The 20,818-nt window shown below is 47.8% G+C and overlaps 1 protein-coding gene across 1 annotated transcript in view; it reads right to left on the bottom strand.

Moving 5' to 3' along the window:
- The window catches only part of LOC132882561 (ATP-binding cassette sub-family C member 2-like), a 153,401-nt gene that overhangs the window by 34,977 nt on the left and 97,606 nt on the right, over positions 1 to 20,818 (bottom strand). Inside the window, exon 27 of the mRNA XM_060915655.1 lies at positions 20,420 to 20,563. Coding sequence (XP_060771638.1) covers positions 20,420 to 20,563 — 144 coding nt within the window. The remainder of the gene's footprint in view (positions 1 to 20,419; positions 20,564 to 20,818) is intronic.

Genomic DNA, 20,818 nt, shown 5'->3' with positions numbered 1-20,818 from the left:
GCTGATGGGGGCCTTTCTGTGTGGAGTTTGCATGTTCTCCCTGTGTCTTTGTGGGTTACCTCTGCGTGCTCCGGTTTCCCCCACAGTCCAAAGACATGCAGGTTAGGCTAATTGGTGGCTCTAAATTGACTGTAGGTGTGAATGTGAGTGTGAATGGTTGTTTGTCTCTAGGTGTCAGCCCTGCGATGACCTGGTGACTTGTCCAGGGTGTACCCTGCCTCTCACCCACAGTTAGCTGGGATAGGCTCCAGCTTGCCCGCGACCCTGCACAGGATAAGCGGTTATGGATAATGGATGGATTTGTATAGCGACCTTCTTTGTCCTTTGCTCAGACATAATATTTTCAACGTAACAAAATAGTTGTGTTCTTAGAAGCATATTTTCGAATGATAAGCTTGATGTGTGGTCTGTGTAAAATGATTCCAAAGTGGAGCTCATACAATCTGTAGAGCACAGACAGATACATGCCATATGAAGACAGTACCAGTCAAAAGTTTGGACACGCCTTCTAATTCACTGTTTTTTCTTTACTTTTATTAATTAAAAGACACTCCATGTCTTAAAGTAATGATGGATGTCATTTCTCTTTACTTACTTGAGGGATTTTTGACATAATATGGATTACTACAGTTGTGGTGTTGAATAGGGCTATTTACTGCATTTTTATTATTTACTATTTACTTTTTGATCTCAAACATATTAAGAAGGCAAGAAATTGCACTAATTAACTTTTGAGGAGGTATACCTGTTAATTGAAAAAGCATTCCAGGTGACTACCTCATGAAGCTGGTTAAGATAATGCCAATAGTGTGCAAAGCATCATCAAGGTAAACTCCGAAGAATACTAAAATATGAAACATTTTTTTGTTTACCACATAATTCCATTTTTGTTCCAGATTGACATCTGGAACAAAAATTTCATAGTTTTGAGGTCTTCAGTATTGTTCTATGATGTTGAAAATAGTCACAATACAGAAAAACCTATGAATTAGTCAGGGTGTACAAACTTTTGACTGGTACTGTATACAAAGGGTCTGATCTCTCAACACTATTATGGTGCATCTTCTAGAAACTACTGATCTCATTTGACAGTGATGGTCTAAACATCTTCGAGCTGGATGGCTGCATTGGTTGAAAGCAGCTTTCTTCAAGGTACAGTATATTGCACAAGTATTCATCCCCCTTGGTGTTTGTCCTGTTTTGTTGCATTACAAGCTGGAATTAAAATTGATTTTTGGGGTGTTAGCACCATTTGATTTACACAACATGTCTACCACTTTAAAGGTGCAAACTGTTGTTTTATTGTGACACAAACAATCATTAAGATGAAAAAAAAAACAGAAATCTGGAGTGTGCATAAGTATTCACCCCCTTTCATATGAAACCCCCAAATAAGAGCTGGTCCAGTCAATTCACTTCATAAGTAAAATAATTAGTTGATTAAGATCCACCTGTGTGCAATTAAAGTGTCACATGATCTGTCACATGATGTCTGTATAAATCAACCTGTTCTGCAAGGACCCTGACTCTACAACACTACTAAGCAAGCAACATGAAAACCAAAGAAGCCTCCAAACAGGTCAGAGACAAAGTTGTGGAGAAGTATAGATCAGGGTTGGGTTATAAAAACATCCCAAACTTTGAATATCCCACAGAGCACCATTAAATCCATTATAGCAAAATGGAAAGAATACGTCACCACTACAAACCTGACAGGAGAAGGCCGTCCACCAAAACTCACAGACCGGGCAAGGAGGGCATTAATCAGAGATGCAACAAAGACACCAATGATAACACTGAAGGAGCTGCAAAGGTCCACAGCAGAGTTAGGAGTATCTGCCCATAGGACCACTTTAAGCTGTACATTCCGCACAGTGGGGCTTTTTGGAAGAGTGGCCAGAAAAAAGTAATTGCTTAAGAAAACATATTTGGAGTTTGCCCAACAGCATGTGGCAGACTCCCCAAACACATGGAAGAAGATTCCAACAGGACAATGACCCTAAACATACTGCTAAAGCTACACTGGAGTAGTTTAAAGGGGAAACATTTAAATGTCTTGGAATGGACTAGTCAAAGCCCAGACCTCAATCCAATTGAGAATCTGTGGCATAACTTGAAGATTGCTGTACACCAACGCAATCCATCTAACCTTGAAGGAGTTGGAGCAGTTTTGCCTTGAGGAATGGAAAAAAATCTCAGTGGCTAGATGTGCTAAGCTCACGGAGACATACCCCAAGAGACTTGCAGCTGTAATTGCAGCAAAAAGTGGCTCTATAAAGTATTGACTTTGGGGGGTGAATACTTATGCACACTCCAGATTTCTGTTTTTTCATCTTATTGTTTGTGTCACAATAAAACAACAATTTTCACTTTTAAAGTGGCAAGCATATTATGTAAATCAAATGGTGCTAACACCCCAAAAATCCATTTGAATTCCAGCTTGTAATGCGACAAAACAGGACAAACACCAAGGGGGATGAATACTTTTGCAAGACACTGTATATCATGTTTCCATGGACTTTGAATAACAATATAGAGCATGATTATAATTATTAAATCATTATTGGTGGTGAATTTAACAGGTGATTAATGGGGATGGCTGAGGCTTGAAGGGTTGGTGACCTCTCTTTCAAATTCTTCCTGACCTCCAATATGTGCATTGATATGCATTTGTGTTAGCAAAACTGCATGTGTCAGATTCAAAACATGACAAATACTGTATATTTAATTACATTAGTTTAATTTTATAGTTGATGCTGCGACAAGGACAATAGTCCATATGAAGTACATGCTTTGTACATGACATTAACTCAGATCATTCCTAAACCTAAGACCAAGAGAGTGTTCACAATTTTGACTAGACATACAGACATACTGGTTTTCGAGTATTTAAGTAGTTCATTGAATTGTTGCCAATCAGGTCTTCCCAATCTCAGTGCTTGCCTGAGTTCTGAGTCTTGTTATATCTGATTGTGCCTTGAACCCTTACCCTGTTTATCTACCCAGTCAATAGCTTATCCATTGGCTTTGTTGAACTTGACTGCTTTTGACTGTATTTTGACCTCTGCCTGACTTATTGTTGTGGATATTTGGATTGTGATTTCACTTTGCTTGCTACGATCTTTATTTGCTTGCTGCAATAACAAACCCTCCGCCTCAGTGAACATCATTGCAGTGACCCGGACATGTAGAGTCCTCCTCTGCAACATCCAAAGGATCCACCCTTTTCTTACCACCTACTTTACTCAGCTCCTGGTCCAAGCACTGATCCTCTCTCGCTTGGACTACTGCATCTCTCTCCTTGCTGGCCTTCCAGCTTCTGCCATCAGACCCCTGCAACTCATCCAGAATGCTGCAGCTTGCCTGGTTTACAACCTCCCTTGTTCTTCCCATGTCATCCCTCTGCTTGCCGACCCGTACTGGCTAACTGTCGCAGCTCCCATCAAATTTAAGACATTGGTGCTAGCTTACCAGGCTGTCAAGGGCTAGCTTACCAGGCTGCCAGCATACCTCCAGAATCTGATCCACCCTTACACATCAGCCAGATCCCTACACTCCACTACTACTGGTCACTTGGCCCGTCCTTCTCTCCTCTCTTGCCCAGCTCGCTCAAGACTACTGTCTTTCCAGGCTCCCCATTGGTGGAATGAACTTCCCATTGAGGTCAGAACTGCCAACTCCCTGACCACCTTCAAGTGCAGACTGAAGACTCACCTCTTCAGGCTGCACCTGTTCCCTGCTTTCCTGCCCACTGCATAACAGTTTCGATCTAGACCAGGGGTGGGGAACGTCCGGCCTCCTGGCCGTATACAGCCCATGAGACCATTTGATCCGGCCCGCAAGATGATTCATAATTACTCTCACACACAAAAAAAATTCAATCAGAAAAAATGAGACCGCAATTAATAAAATAGGCGAGTGATTGTCTTTCCGGGCCAAGGTCAGGGTCCTGAACCCCACACGAGCAGATTGTGATCATGTGCGGTCACGTCACGTCATTTAGCGGGCATAGACAGGCTGTTTAATGATTTCACCAAAACGCACCATGGCGAGTATGAAGAAGAGAAAGGTAGATGCACAATGTCGTGCTTTTCAGGAAAAATGGACAAATGATTATTTTTTCGTAGAAGTAAAAAGCAAGCCAGTTTGCTTAGTTTGTGGGGACGCCCTTGCAGTGATGAAAAAGGCTAATCTGGAGCGTCATTACAGCACCAAACACGCCAAGCTGGATGAGCTGAAAGGACAAATGCATGTGGATAAAATTAATGCTCTTTGGGTGAGTTTGGGCGCCCAACAAGCAACATTCACAAGACCTCAAGGTAACCAAGAAAATGTTACACAAGCTAGTTTTGTGGTAAGTGAGCTAATCGCCAAGAAACTGAAACCACATTCAGCAGGGGAGTTTGTGAAGGAGTGCCTTGTCACTGCTGCAGAACTGCTCGCACCAGACAAAGTGAAACTTTTCCAAAGTGTCAATTTGTCTCGAAGAACCATCTCCAATCGGATTACTGACATGGCACAAGACATTGAGAAAACACTGAAGGATACCGCGAGGGATTTTCAGTTTTTCTCTTTGGCCTGTGACAAGACAACAGACATCACAAATACCGCCCAACTCGCCATTTTTGTGCGTGGGATTACAGCCGAGTTTGATACACTGGAGGAAATGCTGTCTTTGCAAGCCATGCATGGCACTACCAAAGGTGAGGATTTGTTTGAGCTACAAAGCAATGATGAGCTCAAAGCTAGGTACAACAACCTTCCTCTGCTTGAATTCTACAAACTGTATGTGCATCCTGAGGATTTTCCCACTCTGAGAAGACATGCACTGAAGTTTGCATCACTGTTTGGGACAACCTACAGTACTGCTGTGAGCAGTTCTTCTCAAAACTGACCCTTGCAAAGTATCGGTTCCGCTCAAGACTGACTGACCCAAACCTGAAAAACCAGCTGCGAGTAGCATCATCATCTGTACCATCTGACATCAGATGCCTCGCCAAAGAGTTCCAGCCTTCACATTAGGTCGGCCAGATATAATAATAATAATAATAATAATAATGGGGCGGCACGGTGGTGTAGTGGTTAGCGCTGTCACCTCACAGCAAGAAGGTCCGGGTTCAAGCCCCGCAGCCGACAAGGGCCTTTCTGTGTGGAGTTTGCATGTTCTCCCCACGTCCGCGTGGGTTTCCTCTGGGTGCTCCGGTTTCCCCCACAGTCCAAAAGACATGCAGGTTAGCCTAACTGGTGACTCTAAATTGACCGTAGGTGTGAATGTGAGTGTGAATGGTTGTCTGTGTCTATGTGTCAGCCCTGTGATGACCTGGCGACTTGTCCAGGGTGTACCCCACCTTTTTCCTGTAGTCAGCTGGGATAGGCTCCAGCTCGCCTGCGACCCTGTAGAACAGGATAAAGCGGCTAGTGATGATGAGATGAGATGAGATCCTCATTACATGAAATGCTCAAAGTGGTTTACAATCAGTACATACCGTATAAAATCAATAAGAACACAAGACTAAACTCAGAGCATTAAAACAATAAGAGGTGGATAAAATTTAAAAAGAAAATGGGAAGATTAAAAAGGGATAAAACAGAAAGTTACACCACTAAAGCTGCGTTTTTATTTGAATAGCATGAAAGAAAGCTAAAATAAATGGGCTGCATCTTAAAATTTTCAGCAGAGGTTATGGGTTAAAAAATTTAGTTTGGCCCCCATAGGATGTTATAAAACTCGAAATGGCCCTTGATAGGAAAAAGGTTCCCCACCCCTGGTCTAGACCAACCCAGGCTGTGTATGGTCTAAACTAGGGTTAACCGTTTTGAGTTCTCTATTTAGTTGTACTTTATATGGCTGGTTTATTTCCTTGACTGTTTGAGTATTGGTACTTCAACAACTGGCACTAGAACTTTCTTGTCTAGAAGTTCAGCATTTCATGTACCTGACTTTTGTACTCATTCAACGACCCTCTGGATAAGAGCGTCTGCTAAATGCCATGTCATGTAATGTAATGTAATATTAAACCTTTTGCCAATGGATCCTCACCCAGATTCACATCATGGATACCAGGATAGGGGAAATATTGGAACGAGTATCCATTCCCCTTACAAAAAGACAAGTACAGTGAGCTCAAGGCCTCAAATGGTTTTAAGTTTAAAGACACACTATGAATTTTATATATTCATATTTTATACATAGTTTTTTCAATTACCATTGGATGTAATGAATAATACGTAATGAATATAAATAATTACAAAAGCATTTTGCAATAGCGTTTTAACCATTACCATTAGTGCTCCAAGTGTCAACTTAATGGACTTGATATAATGAATTTAAATGTAAAAATTGATCATTGACACAGTTTTGATTAATGTTTTACCAACAATAAACACGTGTGGCAGCGGGGGCGTGGTCAAGCATCGGTCTGTGACAGGAGGGCGGAGTCAGGGAAGGTAAGTGGCAGAATTACTACACCTGATGGCAATTAACCTGTGTTTGTGTGTCTTCCCAGTGACCGTGCCCTACTTAAGGAGGGAGAGCGAGAGCAGAAGAGATTCTCCCCCGAACGAGACGCCAGTTGTGTGTGCATCTTTGATTACATGTTCACTGAAAAGTGTAACAATAAAAAAAACGCTTCACGAACCTAAACTCTGTCTTGCTGTCTTCCTGAGCTCCGCCCCTGTGTGAGAACCGCTACAGTGGTGCCGAAACCCAGGAGAATCTCTGGAGCGCAGAACAGCCCCATGGAGTCTTCCCCGTTTGCCGACCTGATCCACGCCCTCGCCACGGCCCAGCAAAGCCAGCACCAGGCGCTAGCCACCCTCCGAAAGGAGCAGGAACAGCGGTTCGAGGCCCTGGTGTTGGCCCAACAAGAAGACCGTCAGGGGTTCCGGCACCTCCTCGCGTCGGCGGGGTCTACCAACGCTCCCATCGCGGGCCCGTCCCCCCTCACCCTAACAAAGATGGGCCCGCAGGACGACCCCGAGGCATTCCTCACACTCTTTGAGCAAGTCGCAGAGACCTCGGGGTGGCCGATGGAGCAGTGCGCAGTGCGCCTTCTCCCCCTGCTAACGGGAGAGGCGCAGCTGGCCGTGCTACAGCTCCCCGCTGACCGCCGGCTGGCCTACGCGGACCTTTGCCGGGCCGTCCTCCAGCGTGTGGGGCACACCCCCGAGCAGCAGCATCAGCGCTTCCGCTGGGCCGTTCACGTTTGGCCAGCAACTCCGGGACGCCTGCTGGCGGTGGTTGAGGGCCAACAACCGCGACGCCGAGGGGCTCATCGACCAGGTGGTACTGGAACAATTCATCGCACCCTTGCCGGCAGGAACCGCGGAGTGGGTCCAGTGTCACTGCCCGGCGTCGCTGGATCAGGCAATCGAGCTGGTGGAGGACCATTTGGCGGCTGTCCCAGCGGCAGGACAACCAACAGCCTCTTCTTCTCTCCTCCCCTTCTCTCTCTCCCTCTCCTCCTCTGTCTCGTCCTCGCCCCATTCCCCCACCGCGGAGGCAGGGGCCGGCGCCACCCCAGCCGGCCCGCCGCGCCCGCGGTGCCCTCCCGTTTCACCCTTTTGTGTCTGTCTCTCCCCCCCCTCAGGTGAGTGAGCCCCAGAGCGCCGGTGCAGAGAGAAAGCCCGGGCCGGTTTGCTGGCACTGCGGGGAGCCGGGCCACCTCCAACAGCAGTGCACGGTAATGGAGGTGGGCACGGTGGTTCAGATCCCCGAAGCGCCAGGAGCCGCCCTCGATCGGGCCGGAGCGTATCGCATACCGGTGAGTATTCAAGGGGATACATATCAGGCATTGGTGGATTCTGGTTGTAATCAGAGCTCAATTCACCAAAGCCTGGTGCAAGATGAGGCATTGGGGGGACCACAGGGGGTGAAGGTGTTGTGTGTGCATGGAGATGTTCACAGCTACCCTTTGGTGTCGGTTCAAATTTTTTTCCAAGGGGAGAAATTTATAGTAAAGGCGGCGGTTAATCCTCACCTCACCCACTCGATAATTTTGGGGACTGATTGGCCGGGATTCAGGGAGTTGATGAGTCATTTAGTGAAGAGTGGGTCCTGCCATATTTCAGCAGGGGGAGGTCCCGGTGTCGCCTTGGCGGGAGCCGCTGTCACAGAGCCGTCTGCATCATCTCCGCATCAGAGTGAGGAGCCACAGGCTCCTCCTCCCTCTCTCGGGGAATCCCTGGCGGATTTCCCGTTAGAGCAGTCGCGAGACGAGACTCTGCGGCATGCGTTTGACCAAGTGAGAGTAATCGATGGTCAAACGCTCCCGCCGAACGCCACCCCATCCTTCCCCTATTTTTCTATTATGAAGGATAGATTATACCGAGTGGCGCAGGACACTCAGACGAAAGAGCAAATCACACAGCTTTTGGTTCCAAAAAGCCACCGGGAATTGGTATTCCAGGCAGCTCACTTTAATCCCATGGCTAAACACTTAGGGCAGGATAAGACACTAGCCCGAATAATGGCCTGATTCTATTGGCTGGGGATTCACGGTGATGTCCATAGGTGGTGTACGGCGTGCCGCGAATGCCAGTTAGTAAATCCAGCGGCCATTCCAAAAGCGCCTTTGCGCCCTCTACCGTTAATCGAGACCCCGTTCGAAAGAATTGGGATGGATCTCGTCGGGCCATTAGATCGGTCAACATGAGGGTACCGCTTTATATTAGTTCTGGTGGACTATGCAACGTGATACCCGGAAGCAGTGCCTCTTCGCAATATCTCAGCACGCAGTATTGCGGAGGCGCTCTTCCGCGTTATCTCCAGAGTTGGAATCCCGAAAGAGATTCTGACTGATCAAGGCACGTCGTTTATGTCACGAACACTGAACGAACTGTATGGGTTATTAGGTATTAAGCCGATCCGCACCAGCGTGTATCACCCACAAATGGACGGTTAAGTTGAACGGTTTAATCGCACCCTCAAGAACATAATTAAAAAATTCGTAAGTGAGGACGCACGTAACTGGGATAAATGGCTCCAACCCTTATTATTTGCAGTGCAAGAGGTCCCCCAAGCCTCCATGGGGTTCTCCCCATTTGAATTATTATATGGGCGTAAGCCGCGTGGCATTTTAGATGTGCTGCGAGAAAATTGGGAGGAGGGACCTTCACCAAGTAAAAATGAAATTCAATATGTTATTGACCTGCATGCAAAACTGCACACACTCACACACCTAACCCAGGAGAATTTGCAGCAGGCCCAAGAACGGTAAACCCGCCTGTACGACAAGGGTACCCACCTTAGAGAGTTCGCACCGGGAGATAAAGTACTCATACTGTTGCCCACATCGAGCTCTAAATTAGTTGCCAAGTGGCAAGGACCCTTTGAGGTCACACTGCGAGTCGGGGACGTCGACTATGAGGTGAGGCGAACAGACAGGGGTGGTGCGCTACAGATTTACCACCTCAATCTGCTCAAACTCTGGAACGAGGAGGTCCCCGTGGCGTTGGTGTCGGTGGTTCCGGAGAAGGCGGAGCTGGGGCCGGAGGTTCAAAAAGGAACATTAGCATCACGTACCTCTCTGGTCCCCTGTGGAGACCACCTCTCCCCAACCCAACTCGCGGAGGTTGCCCAGTTGCAGACCGAGTTTTCGGACATGTTCTCGCCCCTGCCCGGCCGCACCAACCTCATAGAGCACCACATTGAGATGCCCCCGGGGGTGGTAGTGTGTAGCCGCCCTTACAGGCTACCCGAACACAAGAAAAAAGTGGTTCAGGAAGAACTCAAGGCCATGCTCGAAATGGGCATCGTCGAGGAGTTCCACAGTGACTGGAGCAGCCCGGTGGTCTTGGTACCCAAGGCCGACGGGTCAGTCCGGTTCTGTGTGGACTATAGAAAAGTCAACACGGTGTCTAAATTTGACGCATACCCAATGCCTCGTATTGATGAGTTGCTCGATCGACTAGGCATGGCTTGCTTTTATTCGACACTGGATTTAACAAAGGGTTAATGGCAGATCCCCTTGACTCCACTATCCCGAGAAAAAACGGCCTTTTCCACACTGTTTGGCTTACACCAATTTGTCACCCTTCCTTTTGGGTTGTTTGGGGCACCCGCTACGTTTCAGTGGCTGATGGACAGGGTCCTCCGCCCCCACGCCACCTATGCGGCCGCCTACCTCGACGACATCATTGTCTATAGTAACGACTGGCCGAGGCACCTCGAACATCTGAGGGCCGTCCTTAGGTCGCTGAGGCAAGCAGGTCTCACAGCCAACCCAAAGAAGTGTGCGATTGGGCGGGTGGAAGTACGGTATCTGGGCTTCCACTTGGGCAACGGGCAGGTGCGTCCCCAAATTAACAAGACAGCAGCAATTGCGGCCTGCCCGAGGCCCAAGACCAAAAAGGGGGTGAGACAGTTCCTGGGGCTGGCTGGCTATTATCATAGGTTTATATCTAATTATTCGGACATCACCAGCCTGCTGACTGATCTGACTAAAAATGGGGCACCAGATCCGGTCCAGTGGATGGAGCAATGCCAGCGGGCTTTTTCTGAGGTAAAGGCTGCACTGTGTGGGGGGCCACTTTTACACTCCCCTGACTTTTCTCTCCCCTTTATGTTACAGACGGATGCGTTGGACAGAGGGCTGGGGGCTGTTTTGTCCCAGGAGGTGGAGGGGGAGGACTGCCCAGTCTTATACATCAGTACGAAGCTGTCGGTGCATGCGGGGCGATACAGCACGATTGAAAAAGAGTGCTTGGCAATCAAGTGGGTGGTCCTTGCCCTCCGTTACTACCTGCTGGGATGCCCTTTCACCCTCTGTTCGGACCACGTGCCCCTCCAGTGGCTCCACTGCATGAAGGATGCCAATGCGCGGATCACCTGTTGGTATCTGGCACTCCAACCCTTTAACTTCAAGGTGGTCCAGAGGCCGGGGGCACAGATGGTTGTGGTGGACTTCCTCTCCCGTCAAGGGGGGGGGGGGGAGTCGGCTGCCCGGCCTGAGTCGGGCGGTGGGGGTATGTGGCAGCGGGGGCGTGGTCAAGCATCGGTCTGTGACAGGAGGGCGGAGTCAGGGAAGGTAAGTGGCAGAATCACCACACCTGATGGCAATTAACCTGTGTTTGTGTGTCTTCCCAGTGACTGCGCCCTACTTAAGGAGGGAGAGCGAGAGCAGAAGAGACTCTCCCCCGACCGAGATGCCAGTTGTGTGTGCATCTTTGATTACATGTTCACTGAAAAGTGTAACAATAAAAAATGCTTCATGAACCTAAACTCTGTCTTGCCGTCTTCCTGTGCTCCGCCCGTGTGAGAACCACTACAACATGCCAACATGAACAACACAGAGTAGGCAGCTACTTTAACAATGATTAGTTCACCCTGAAATGAACATGGCTGGGCTCAAATAAGGTTGGATGCACAATACAAAGCACAACATCAAATGAACTCTTCTGCATGGCACTGGTGACTGCAGAATTTGTGATGCCATAGTACAAAGACTTCACTGAGCATGTACAGGGGATTTGTACAGGCCCCAGGACCACTCACACCCAGGCTTTGTGGCATGTGCTTTGATAAATGAATAATGATGCTTGGGTCACATTGCTGGTCTCCCAGGATGAAGCGCTATAGCCAGATGTGAACGACCCAAGTGTTTATCCATCCATCCATTATCTGTAACCACTTATCCTGTGGAGGGTCGCGGACAAGCTGGAGCCTATACCAGCTGACTATGGGTGAGAGGTGGGGTACATCTTGGACAAGTCGCTAGATCGTTGCAGGGCTGACACATAGAGGCAAACAACTATTCACACTCACATTCACACCTACGGTCAATTTAGAGCCACCAATTAGCCTAACCTGCATGTCTTTGGACTGTGGGGGAAACCGGAGCACCCAGAGGTAACCCACAAAGACACGGGGAGAACATGCAAACTCCACACAGAAAGGCCCTCGTCGGCCACTGGGCTTGAACCCAGAACCTTCTTGCTGTGAGGTGACAGTGCTCACCACTACATCACTGTGCCAGCATTGACAAAGCAATATTTTACAAAATTGAATTGGAAACACATTTTGGACGTTTAAGTCGGTGGATACAATCAAAATCACCATGTCAACACTGATCAGGTCTTAGAGATCTGTCGCCACATTTGACTTGTGAGAGGAGAAAAGCCCAACTTTAATTGTATGACATCACTCAATGGAACCACAGACCACTTACGATTGTGTTTGTTCAACTTAAAAAAAAAAAAGTGCAAAACCTGTATGTGGCAACGGGGGCATGGTCAAGCGTTGGTCTGTGACCGGAGGGCGGAGTCAGGGAAGGTAAGTGGCAGAATCACTACACCTGATGTCAATTAACCTGTGTTTGTGTGTCTTCCCAGCGACCACGCCCTATATAAGGAGAGAGAGAGCAGAGGAAGTGAGCTCTCTCCCCAACCAGACGACTTGTGTGTGTGTGTGTGTGTGTGTGTGTGTGTGTGTGTGTGTGTGCGCGCATGGCTGGGAGAGTGTGTTGTTGCATCTGAAAAGAGCAAAAATAAAACAAGTTTGGAACTTTATTCTGGCCTGCCGTCTTTCTGTACTCCACCCCCTCCTACGAACTGCTGAACTGTAATGGAACCTTGCCTTGTAAAACATTCAACTCCTCTTTGTTTTGGCTCTTCTTTGCTGTCTAATTCTGTAAAGTCTCCTGTATTTCATCTAACACCAACTCACATTATGTGTGAATGGCTAAAGTGGTGCTGAAACCCGGGATCAAGCACAGGAAAAGAACAGCCCCATGGAGTCTTCCCCCTTCGCAGACCTGGTCCACACCCTCGCCATGGCCCAGCAGAGCCAGCACCAGGCGTTAGTCACCCTCCAAAAGGAGCAGGAGCACCGGTTCGAGGCCCTGGTGCTGGTGCAGCAGGAAGACCGACAGGCGTTCTGACACCTCCTCACGTCGGCGGGGTCCACCACCTCCACGGGCCCTTCTCCCCTCACCCTCACTAAGATGGGCCAGCATGACGGCCCCAACGCCTTCCTCACGCTCTTCGAGCAGGCAGCAGAGGCCTTGGGCTGGCCGGTGGAACAGTGCGCGGCGCGCCTCCTCCCCCTGCTAACGGGCAAGGCGCAGCTGGCCGCGGTACAGCTCCCCGCCGATCGCCAGCTGGTCTACGTGGACCTTCGCCAGGCCGTCCTCCAGCGGGTGGGGCGCAGCCCTGAACAACAGCGACAGCGCTTCCACGCTCTGCGTCTGGAGGAAGTCGGCCGGCCGTTCGCGTTTGGCCAGCAGCTCCGGGATGCCTGCTGGCGGTGGTTGAGGGCCGACAACCGCGACGCTGAGGGGATCATCGATCAGGTTGTATTGGAGCAGTTCATCGCCCGCCTACCAGAGGGAACCGTGGAGTGGGTCCAGTGCCACCGCCCGGCATCGCTGGATCAGGCCATCAAGTTGGCGGAGGACCATTTGGCGGCTGTTCTGACAGCAGGACAGCGGACATCCTCTTCTTCCCCCTCCTCTCTCTGTCTCTCTCCCCCCTCCTGTGTCTCATTCTTGCCCCATTCCCCCACCGCGGAGGCGGGGGCCGGCCCCACCCCAGCCAGCCCGTCGCACCCGCGGTGCCCTCCCGTTTCTCCCTTTTGTGTCTGTCTCTTCCCCCTCCCAGGTGAGTGTGCCCCAGAGCGCCAGTGCAGAGAGGAAGCCTGGGCCGGTTTGCTGGCGCTGCGGGGAGCCGGGCCACCTCCAACAGCAGTGCTCGGCAATGGAAGTGGGAGCAGTGGTTCGGATCCCCGACGCGCCAGGACCCGCCCTCGATCGGGCCGGAGTATATCGCATACCGGTGAGTATCCAAGGGGATACATATCAGGCATTGGTGGACTCTGGCTGTAATCAGACCTCAATTCACCAAAGCCTGGTGCAAGACAAGGCATTGGGGGGAGCACAGGGGGTGAAGGTGTTGTGTGTGCACGGGGATGTTCACAGGAACCCTTTAGTGTCGGTCCACATTTTTTTCAGAGGGGAAAAATTTATAGTAAAGGCGGCGGTTAATCTTCGCCTCACCCACTCGATAATTTTGGGGACTGATTGGCCGGGATTCGGGGAGTTAATGAGCCATTTAGGGAAAATGGGTCCTGCCATAGTTCAACAGGGGGAGGTCCCGGTGTCGCCTTGGCGGGACCAGCTGTCACAGAGCTGTCTACCTCATCTCCACGTCAGTGAGGAGCCGCCGGCTCCTCCTCCCTCTCTCGGGGAATCCCTCACGGATTTTCCGTTAGAGCAATTGCGAGACGAGACTCTGCGGCATGCGTTTGACCAAGTGAGAGTAATCGATGGTCAAACGCTCCAGCCAAATGCCACCCCGTCCTTCCCCTATTTTTCTATTATGAAGGATAGATTATACAGAGTGACGCAGGACACTCAGACTAGAGAGCAAGTCACACAGCTTTTGATTCCAAAGAGGCTCACTTTAATCCCATGGCTGGACATTTAGGGCAGGATAAGACACTAGCCCAACTAATGGCCCGGTTCTATTGGCCAGGGATTCGCGGCGATGTCCGTAGGTGGTGTACGGCATGCTGCGAATGCCAGTTAGTAAATCCAGTGGCCATTCCAAAAGTGCCTTTGTGCCCTCTCCCATTAATCGAGACCCCATTTGAAAGAATTGGGATGGATCTCGTCGGGCCATTAGATCGGTCAACACGACGGTACCGCTTTTAGTTCTGGTGGACTATGCAACGTGATACCCGGAAGCAGTGCCTCTTCGTAATATCTCTGCATGCAGTATTGCGGAAGCGCTCTTCCGCATCATCTCCCGAGTTGGAATCCCAAAAGAGATTCTGACTGACCAAGGCACCTCATTTATGTTATGTACACTGAACGAACTGTATGGGTTATTAGGAATTAAGCCGATCCACACCAGCGTTTATCACCCACAAACTGACGGCTTAGTTGAACGGTTCAATCGCACCCTCAATAATATAATTAACAAATTCGTAAGTGAGGACGCACGTAATTGGGATAAATGGCTCGAACCCTTGTTTGCAGTGCGAGAGGTCCCCCAAGCCTCCACGGGGTTCTCCCCGTTCCAATTGTTATATGGGCATAAGCCGCGTGGCATTCTAGATGTGCTGCAAGAAAATTGGCAGGAGGGACCTTCACCAAGTAAAAATGAAATTCAATATGTTATTGGCCTGCATGCAAAACTCCACACACTCACACACCTAACCCAGGAGAATTTGCAGCAGGCCCAAGAACGGCAAACCTGCCTGTACGACAGGGGTATGCGCCTTAGGGAGTTTGCACCAGGAGATAAAGTACTCGTACTGTTGCCCACATCGAGCTCCAAATTGATCGCCAAGTGGCAAGGACCCTTTGAGGTCACACGGCGAGTTGGGGACGTCGACTATGAGGTGAGGCGAAAGGACAGGGGTGGGGCGCTACAGATTTACCACCTCAATCTGCTCAAACTCGGGAACGAGGAGGTCCCCGTGGCGTTGGTGTCGGTGGTTCCGGAGAAGTTGGAGCTGGGGCTGGAGGTTCAAAAAGGAACACTGGCATCGGCATCGCATACCTCTCCGGTCCCCTGTGGAGACCACCTCTCCCCGACCCAACTCGCGAAGGTTGCCCAGTTGCAGACCGAGTTTTCGGATGTGTTCTTGCCCCTGCCCGGCCGCAAAGACCTCATAGAGCACCACATTGAGATGCCCCCGGGGGTGGTAGTGCGTAGCCGCCCTTACAGGCTACCCGAACACAAGAAAAAAGTGGTTCGGGAAGAACTCGACGCCATGCTTGAAATGGGAATCGTAGACTGGAGCAGCCTGGTGGTCTTGGTACCCAAGGCCGAGGGGTTGGTCCGGTTCTGTGTGGACTATAGAAAAAGTCAACGCGGTGTCTAAATTCGATGCGTACCCAATGCCTCGTATTGATGAGTTGCTCGATCAACTCGGCACGGCTCGCTGTTACTCGACAATGGATTTGACAAAGGGTTATTGGCAGATCCCCTTGACTCCATTATCCCGAGAAAAAACGGCCTTTTCCACACCGTTCGGCTTACACCAATTTGTCACCCTTCCTTTTGCGTTGTTTGGGGCGCCTGCTACGTTTCAGTGGCTGATGGATAGGGTCCTCCGCCCCCACGCCACCTATGCAGCCACGTACCTCGACGACATCATTATTTTTTTTCTTTCAATTACATTCATTATGTCTTATATTAAATATAGTTAGTTTTTTTTCTTTTTTATCAGACATCTAGTTTTTAGGTTTGTTTACCTGACATGTTTCGACGTACGACTGTCGTCTTCCTCAGAGTGTCACCAGATGTTATTGGTGATGCGTCACCAATAACATCCGGTGACACTCTGAGGAAGATGACAGTCGTACGTCGAAACGTCAGGTAAACAAACCTAAAAACTAGATGTCTGATAAAAAAGAAAAAAAATAACTATATTTAAGATAAGACATAATGAACGTAATTGAAAGATTAAGAATAAGTTGTGGAGATAAAAGCATCAAGGAGTTTCGCCGCCTAGAGAGATTGACGCAAAAACGGGCACGCTACAGGAACCACCTGAGATTCAATCTGCGCTGCCGGGATGAGGAAGTCGTACCGGCCAGCCTGAACATCAAGAACCCGATTCCAACCAGAAACGCGGAGAAGATGATCAGGAAAGTGCGGATGACTCTGGTAAAAGAACTGATGCGGTGCACAACTGACAAACTAAATAATATCAACAGCGAACTACATAGGGAGACGGAAACTTTCAAACGCCGGTTTCCCCAAAACAAGGACATGGAATTAGCAATACACGGACACTTGGCAGACATACACGAGCAGGAATTCACCAAGACAAAAATCCGACAAATCCGAAAACTGGACAAACTCATCGCACAGAAAAAGAAGGCAGAACCGGAGCACGCACACATCAACGAAAAATGGATCTACAACATATCAAGGTACAAACTCTCACAAGCAGAATGCAGTATACTAGGAAAAGGACTCAACTACGCTGTCACACCGCACAATATACCACACGATGAATTCATTCTGGCAACTGAATTAGCATGTGAGAAAATACAGGATCAGGCACAAAAAGCAGCACTAAGAAACGCAATAGCTGGTATATTGAAAACGGCCAAACCACCACCTAGCAACATCACTAAACAGGAAGCCAAAGCCATGAGAACATTAGCAAAAAATAAAGACATCACAATCCTCCCAGCAGATAAAGGCAGGACAACAGTTATTATGGACACTGATGAATATGAACGGAAAATGATTGAATTACTCAGTGACAACGCATTTGAAATATTAAGAAAAGACCCAACAGAAGACAAGAAAAAGAAACTTAAAGCACTACTCAAACCACTACTCGATGAAAATAAAATAGATAAGCAGGCATACAATCATTTAGTACCCACAGCCAACGTCATCCCCAGGATTTACGGCACACCAAAGATACACAAACCAGGAACACCATTACGCCCCATAGTAGATAGCATTGGTTCAGTGACATACAACTTATCAAAAGCACTCACCAAAATAATTAAACCATTACTAGGACTCACAGACCAACACTGCAAAAACTCAAAACAACTGGCAGAAGAACTAAAAAACATCAAAAAGCAGCAAGACGAAGTTTTCATATCACACGACGTCATATCTCTTTTCACCAGAACACCCACGGAAGCCACCATACAGATAGTACAAGAAAAATTAAAAACAGACAGGACGCTCAAGAAACGCACAAACCTCACTGTACAAGACATCACTCAGCTCCTTCAATTCATCTCCACATACTTTCAGTTCAGGAATACAATTTACAGACAGAAGGAAGGTTTTGCCATGGGAGACCCACTATCAGCCATCATGTGTGGCTTTTTCATGGAAGATCTGGAGCAGAAAGCACTCACTACAATACCAGCAGAATACAGGCCAACACTCTGGAAACGTTACGTGGACGACATACTAAAAAAAGTGAAGCGGGGATACACTCAACAACTCACCGGCCATCTCAACACCATAGACAATACCGGCAATATAAAATTCACACATGAAGAGGAAACGGAGAAGTCAGTAGCATTTTTGGACTTAAAAATACATCACACAGAAGATGGGGACATCAAAATAAAAGTACACAGAAAACCCACACACACCGACCAATATTTAAACTGGACTTCCGAACACCCCATAATGCACAAAATATCTGTAGTTAGAACATTACATGAACGCGCAGCAATAATTACAGATCCACAGGACAAAGAACAGGAGGAACAACATATACAACACGCACTGAAGGCATGTCAATATCCACAATGGGCAATATCCAAAGGGGCGGAACAGGTTAAGAACAATAAAACACAGAAGAAAGAGAAAAAACAAACCAACAAACAAGAACACAGGGGAGTAGTGACATTACCATACATTAGGGGAATAACTGAACGCATTCAAAGAGCAATGAGGAAACACAACATTAACACACCTGTCAAACCACACACTACACTCCGTCAGATCCTGGTTCATCCCAAAGACAGAATACATCCGGACAACAGATGCAACACCATATATGAGATTCCATGTCAATTATGCAATAAAACTTACATTGGAGAGACAGGAAGGAGTTTCAACACAAGAAAAAATGAACATAAGAAAAAGTGCGAAAAGGAGACAGCTACAAGACAAACCCGAACAATAAAACACACCCTATATAAGGAGAGAGAGCGCAGAGGAAGTGAGCTCTCTCCCCAACCAGACAACTTGTGTGTGTGTGTGTGTGTGTGTGTGTGTGTGTGTGTGTGTGTGTGTGTGTGTGTGTGTGTGTGTGCGTGCGCGCGCATGGCTGGGAGAGTGTGTTGTTGCATCTGAAAAGAGCAAAATAAAACAAGTTTGGAACTTTATTCTGGCCTGCCGTTTTTCTGTGCTCCACCCCCTCCTACGAACTGCTACACTGTAATGGAACCTTGCCTTGTAAAACATTCAACTCCTCTTTGTTTTGGCTCTTCTTTGCTGTCTAATTCTGTAAAGTCTCCTGTATTTCATGTAACACCCACTCACATTATATGTGAATATGAAGACTTCACCCTGTTTGAGCATTCATGCATGAGCTTTTGATGTGGTCAAAAAAGTAATTACACCCCTTACACCCCTGCTCTAGAGCTCTCACTGCTGTAGGATTTTGTTTGCAGTAACACTTGATTGAAATTTGAGAAAGGGTAGAATGTTATGGGCAAATCATAATATATAGATTTAGGCACTGCCTAAAAGCGGAGCTCCCATCTGTTTCTGGGTTGTAGAATCTTCTTATATCATAGCCAGTCTCTTTTGCTTTATTTCTTTACTGGCTAGCACTGGCCACTAGGCGGTGTGTCTCATCTCATCTCATTATCTCTAGCCGCTTTATCCTGTTCTGCAGGGTCGCAGGCAAGCTGCAGCCTATCCCAGCTGTCTACGGGCGAAAGGCGGGGTACACCCTGGACAAGTTGCCAGGTCATCACAGGGCTGACACATAGACACAGACAACCATTCACACTCACATTCACACCTACGGTCAATTTAGAGTCACCAGTTAACCTAACCTGCATGTCTTTGGACTGTGGGGGAAACCAGAGCACCCGGAGGAAACCCACGCGGACACGGGGAGAACATGCAAACTCCGCACCGAACGGCCATCATCGGCCACGGGGCTCGAACCCAGACCTTGCTGTGAGGCGACAGCGCTAACCACTACACCACCGTGCCGCCCCTAGGTTGTGTGTATGACTGGTAATTACTAACACTGGCGACAAGGCGGTGTGTATGACTGGTAATTACTAACACTGGCCACTAGGCGGTGTGTATGACTGGTGGTACACGTACACAGACAAACCACAAAAAATCGACTCGATGGGTTTACCATTTTTTCTTAGGTATGGTGCTCCGCTGGAGCTCCACTATTATTATACCCAAACAACCCAATACATCATATCATTAGAACCTTTTCAAATGGATGTTTATATGACATACAACACTGCAAAGGCCCAGGTACTAGTAAATCTGACAGATTTGTTATGAGGGCTGCTCTTAGCTTAAAGCAGTTTATAATTTCCACATTCACTGAAATGTAGGATTTTGAGTTATTATGGAAATGCTACTCATAATTTTTTTTTGTGTCAATTTATATAATGTGAGGTCAGCCAATTGCATCTTTTTGAACTGCTGCTCCTGCTGCATCACAGAGGAGGTCTAACAATGTTGTGGGAACGTTGTCCAACTAACAATCTCCAAGTAGTTGGGTGAACGTTTTTCTGTTTGCACTGATTAGGAAGGAGTGGCACCATTTTTGTGTCTGCATGCATGTCATTTCCAATAAAATGTAAAAACTGGGTGGAGTAAAATTAATATAAGAATAGTAATAATATAAAAATAGTATAAATATTTCAGATCTCCTGATCATATCATATAGTACAAATCATATTGGTGTATCATTACACTCCTAACCTGAAGAATGCTTTACCTTTTCAGTGTTTTCAATATTGCAGGTGATGCCATGAAGAACAAGTGCCAGCTCCGGTCGGTATCGGACCTTGTAATCCTCAAATCGGATCTTCCCTACATTGGGCCAATCATTTGGCGGACACTTATCTGTGAGCCATGGAGCCTAGATACAGAAATGAAAAAAGAAAATAGGCATAACTTGATTTGAAAATACATATCAATACATTTTAAAAGTATTTTCCTTGTAGTTACTAGACAGCAATAAGGAATGTCACGCAGAACAATTCAGTATAATCATACTTGTATAGATTAATCTATTATATTTACATATGTACTACAAATAGCCTTTGTATTCCTGCTTTATTTTTCCATCCATTATCCGTAACAACTTGTCCTGTGCAGGGTCATGGGCAAGCTG

Source organism: Neoarius graeffei, chromosome 3, assembly GCF_027579695.1.
Source record: "Neoarius graeffei isolate fNeoGra1 chromosome 3, fNeoGra1.pri, whole genome shotgun sequence".
Lineage (NCBI taxonomy): Eukaryota > Metazoa > Chordata > Actinopteri > Siluriformes > Ariidae > Neoarius > Neoarius graeffei.
The sequence above is the reverse complement of the archived record's forward strand: the minus strand, read 5'-3'. Positions and strand labels throughout refer to the sequence as shown.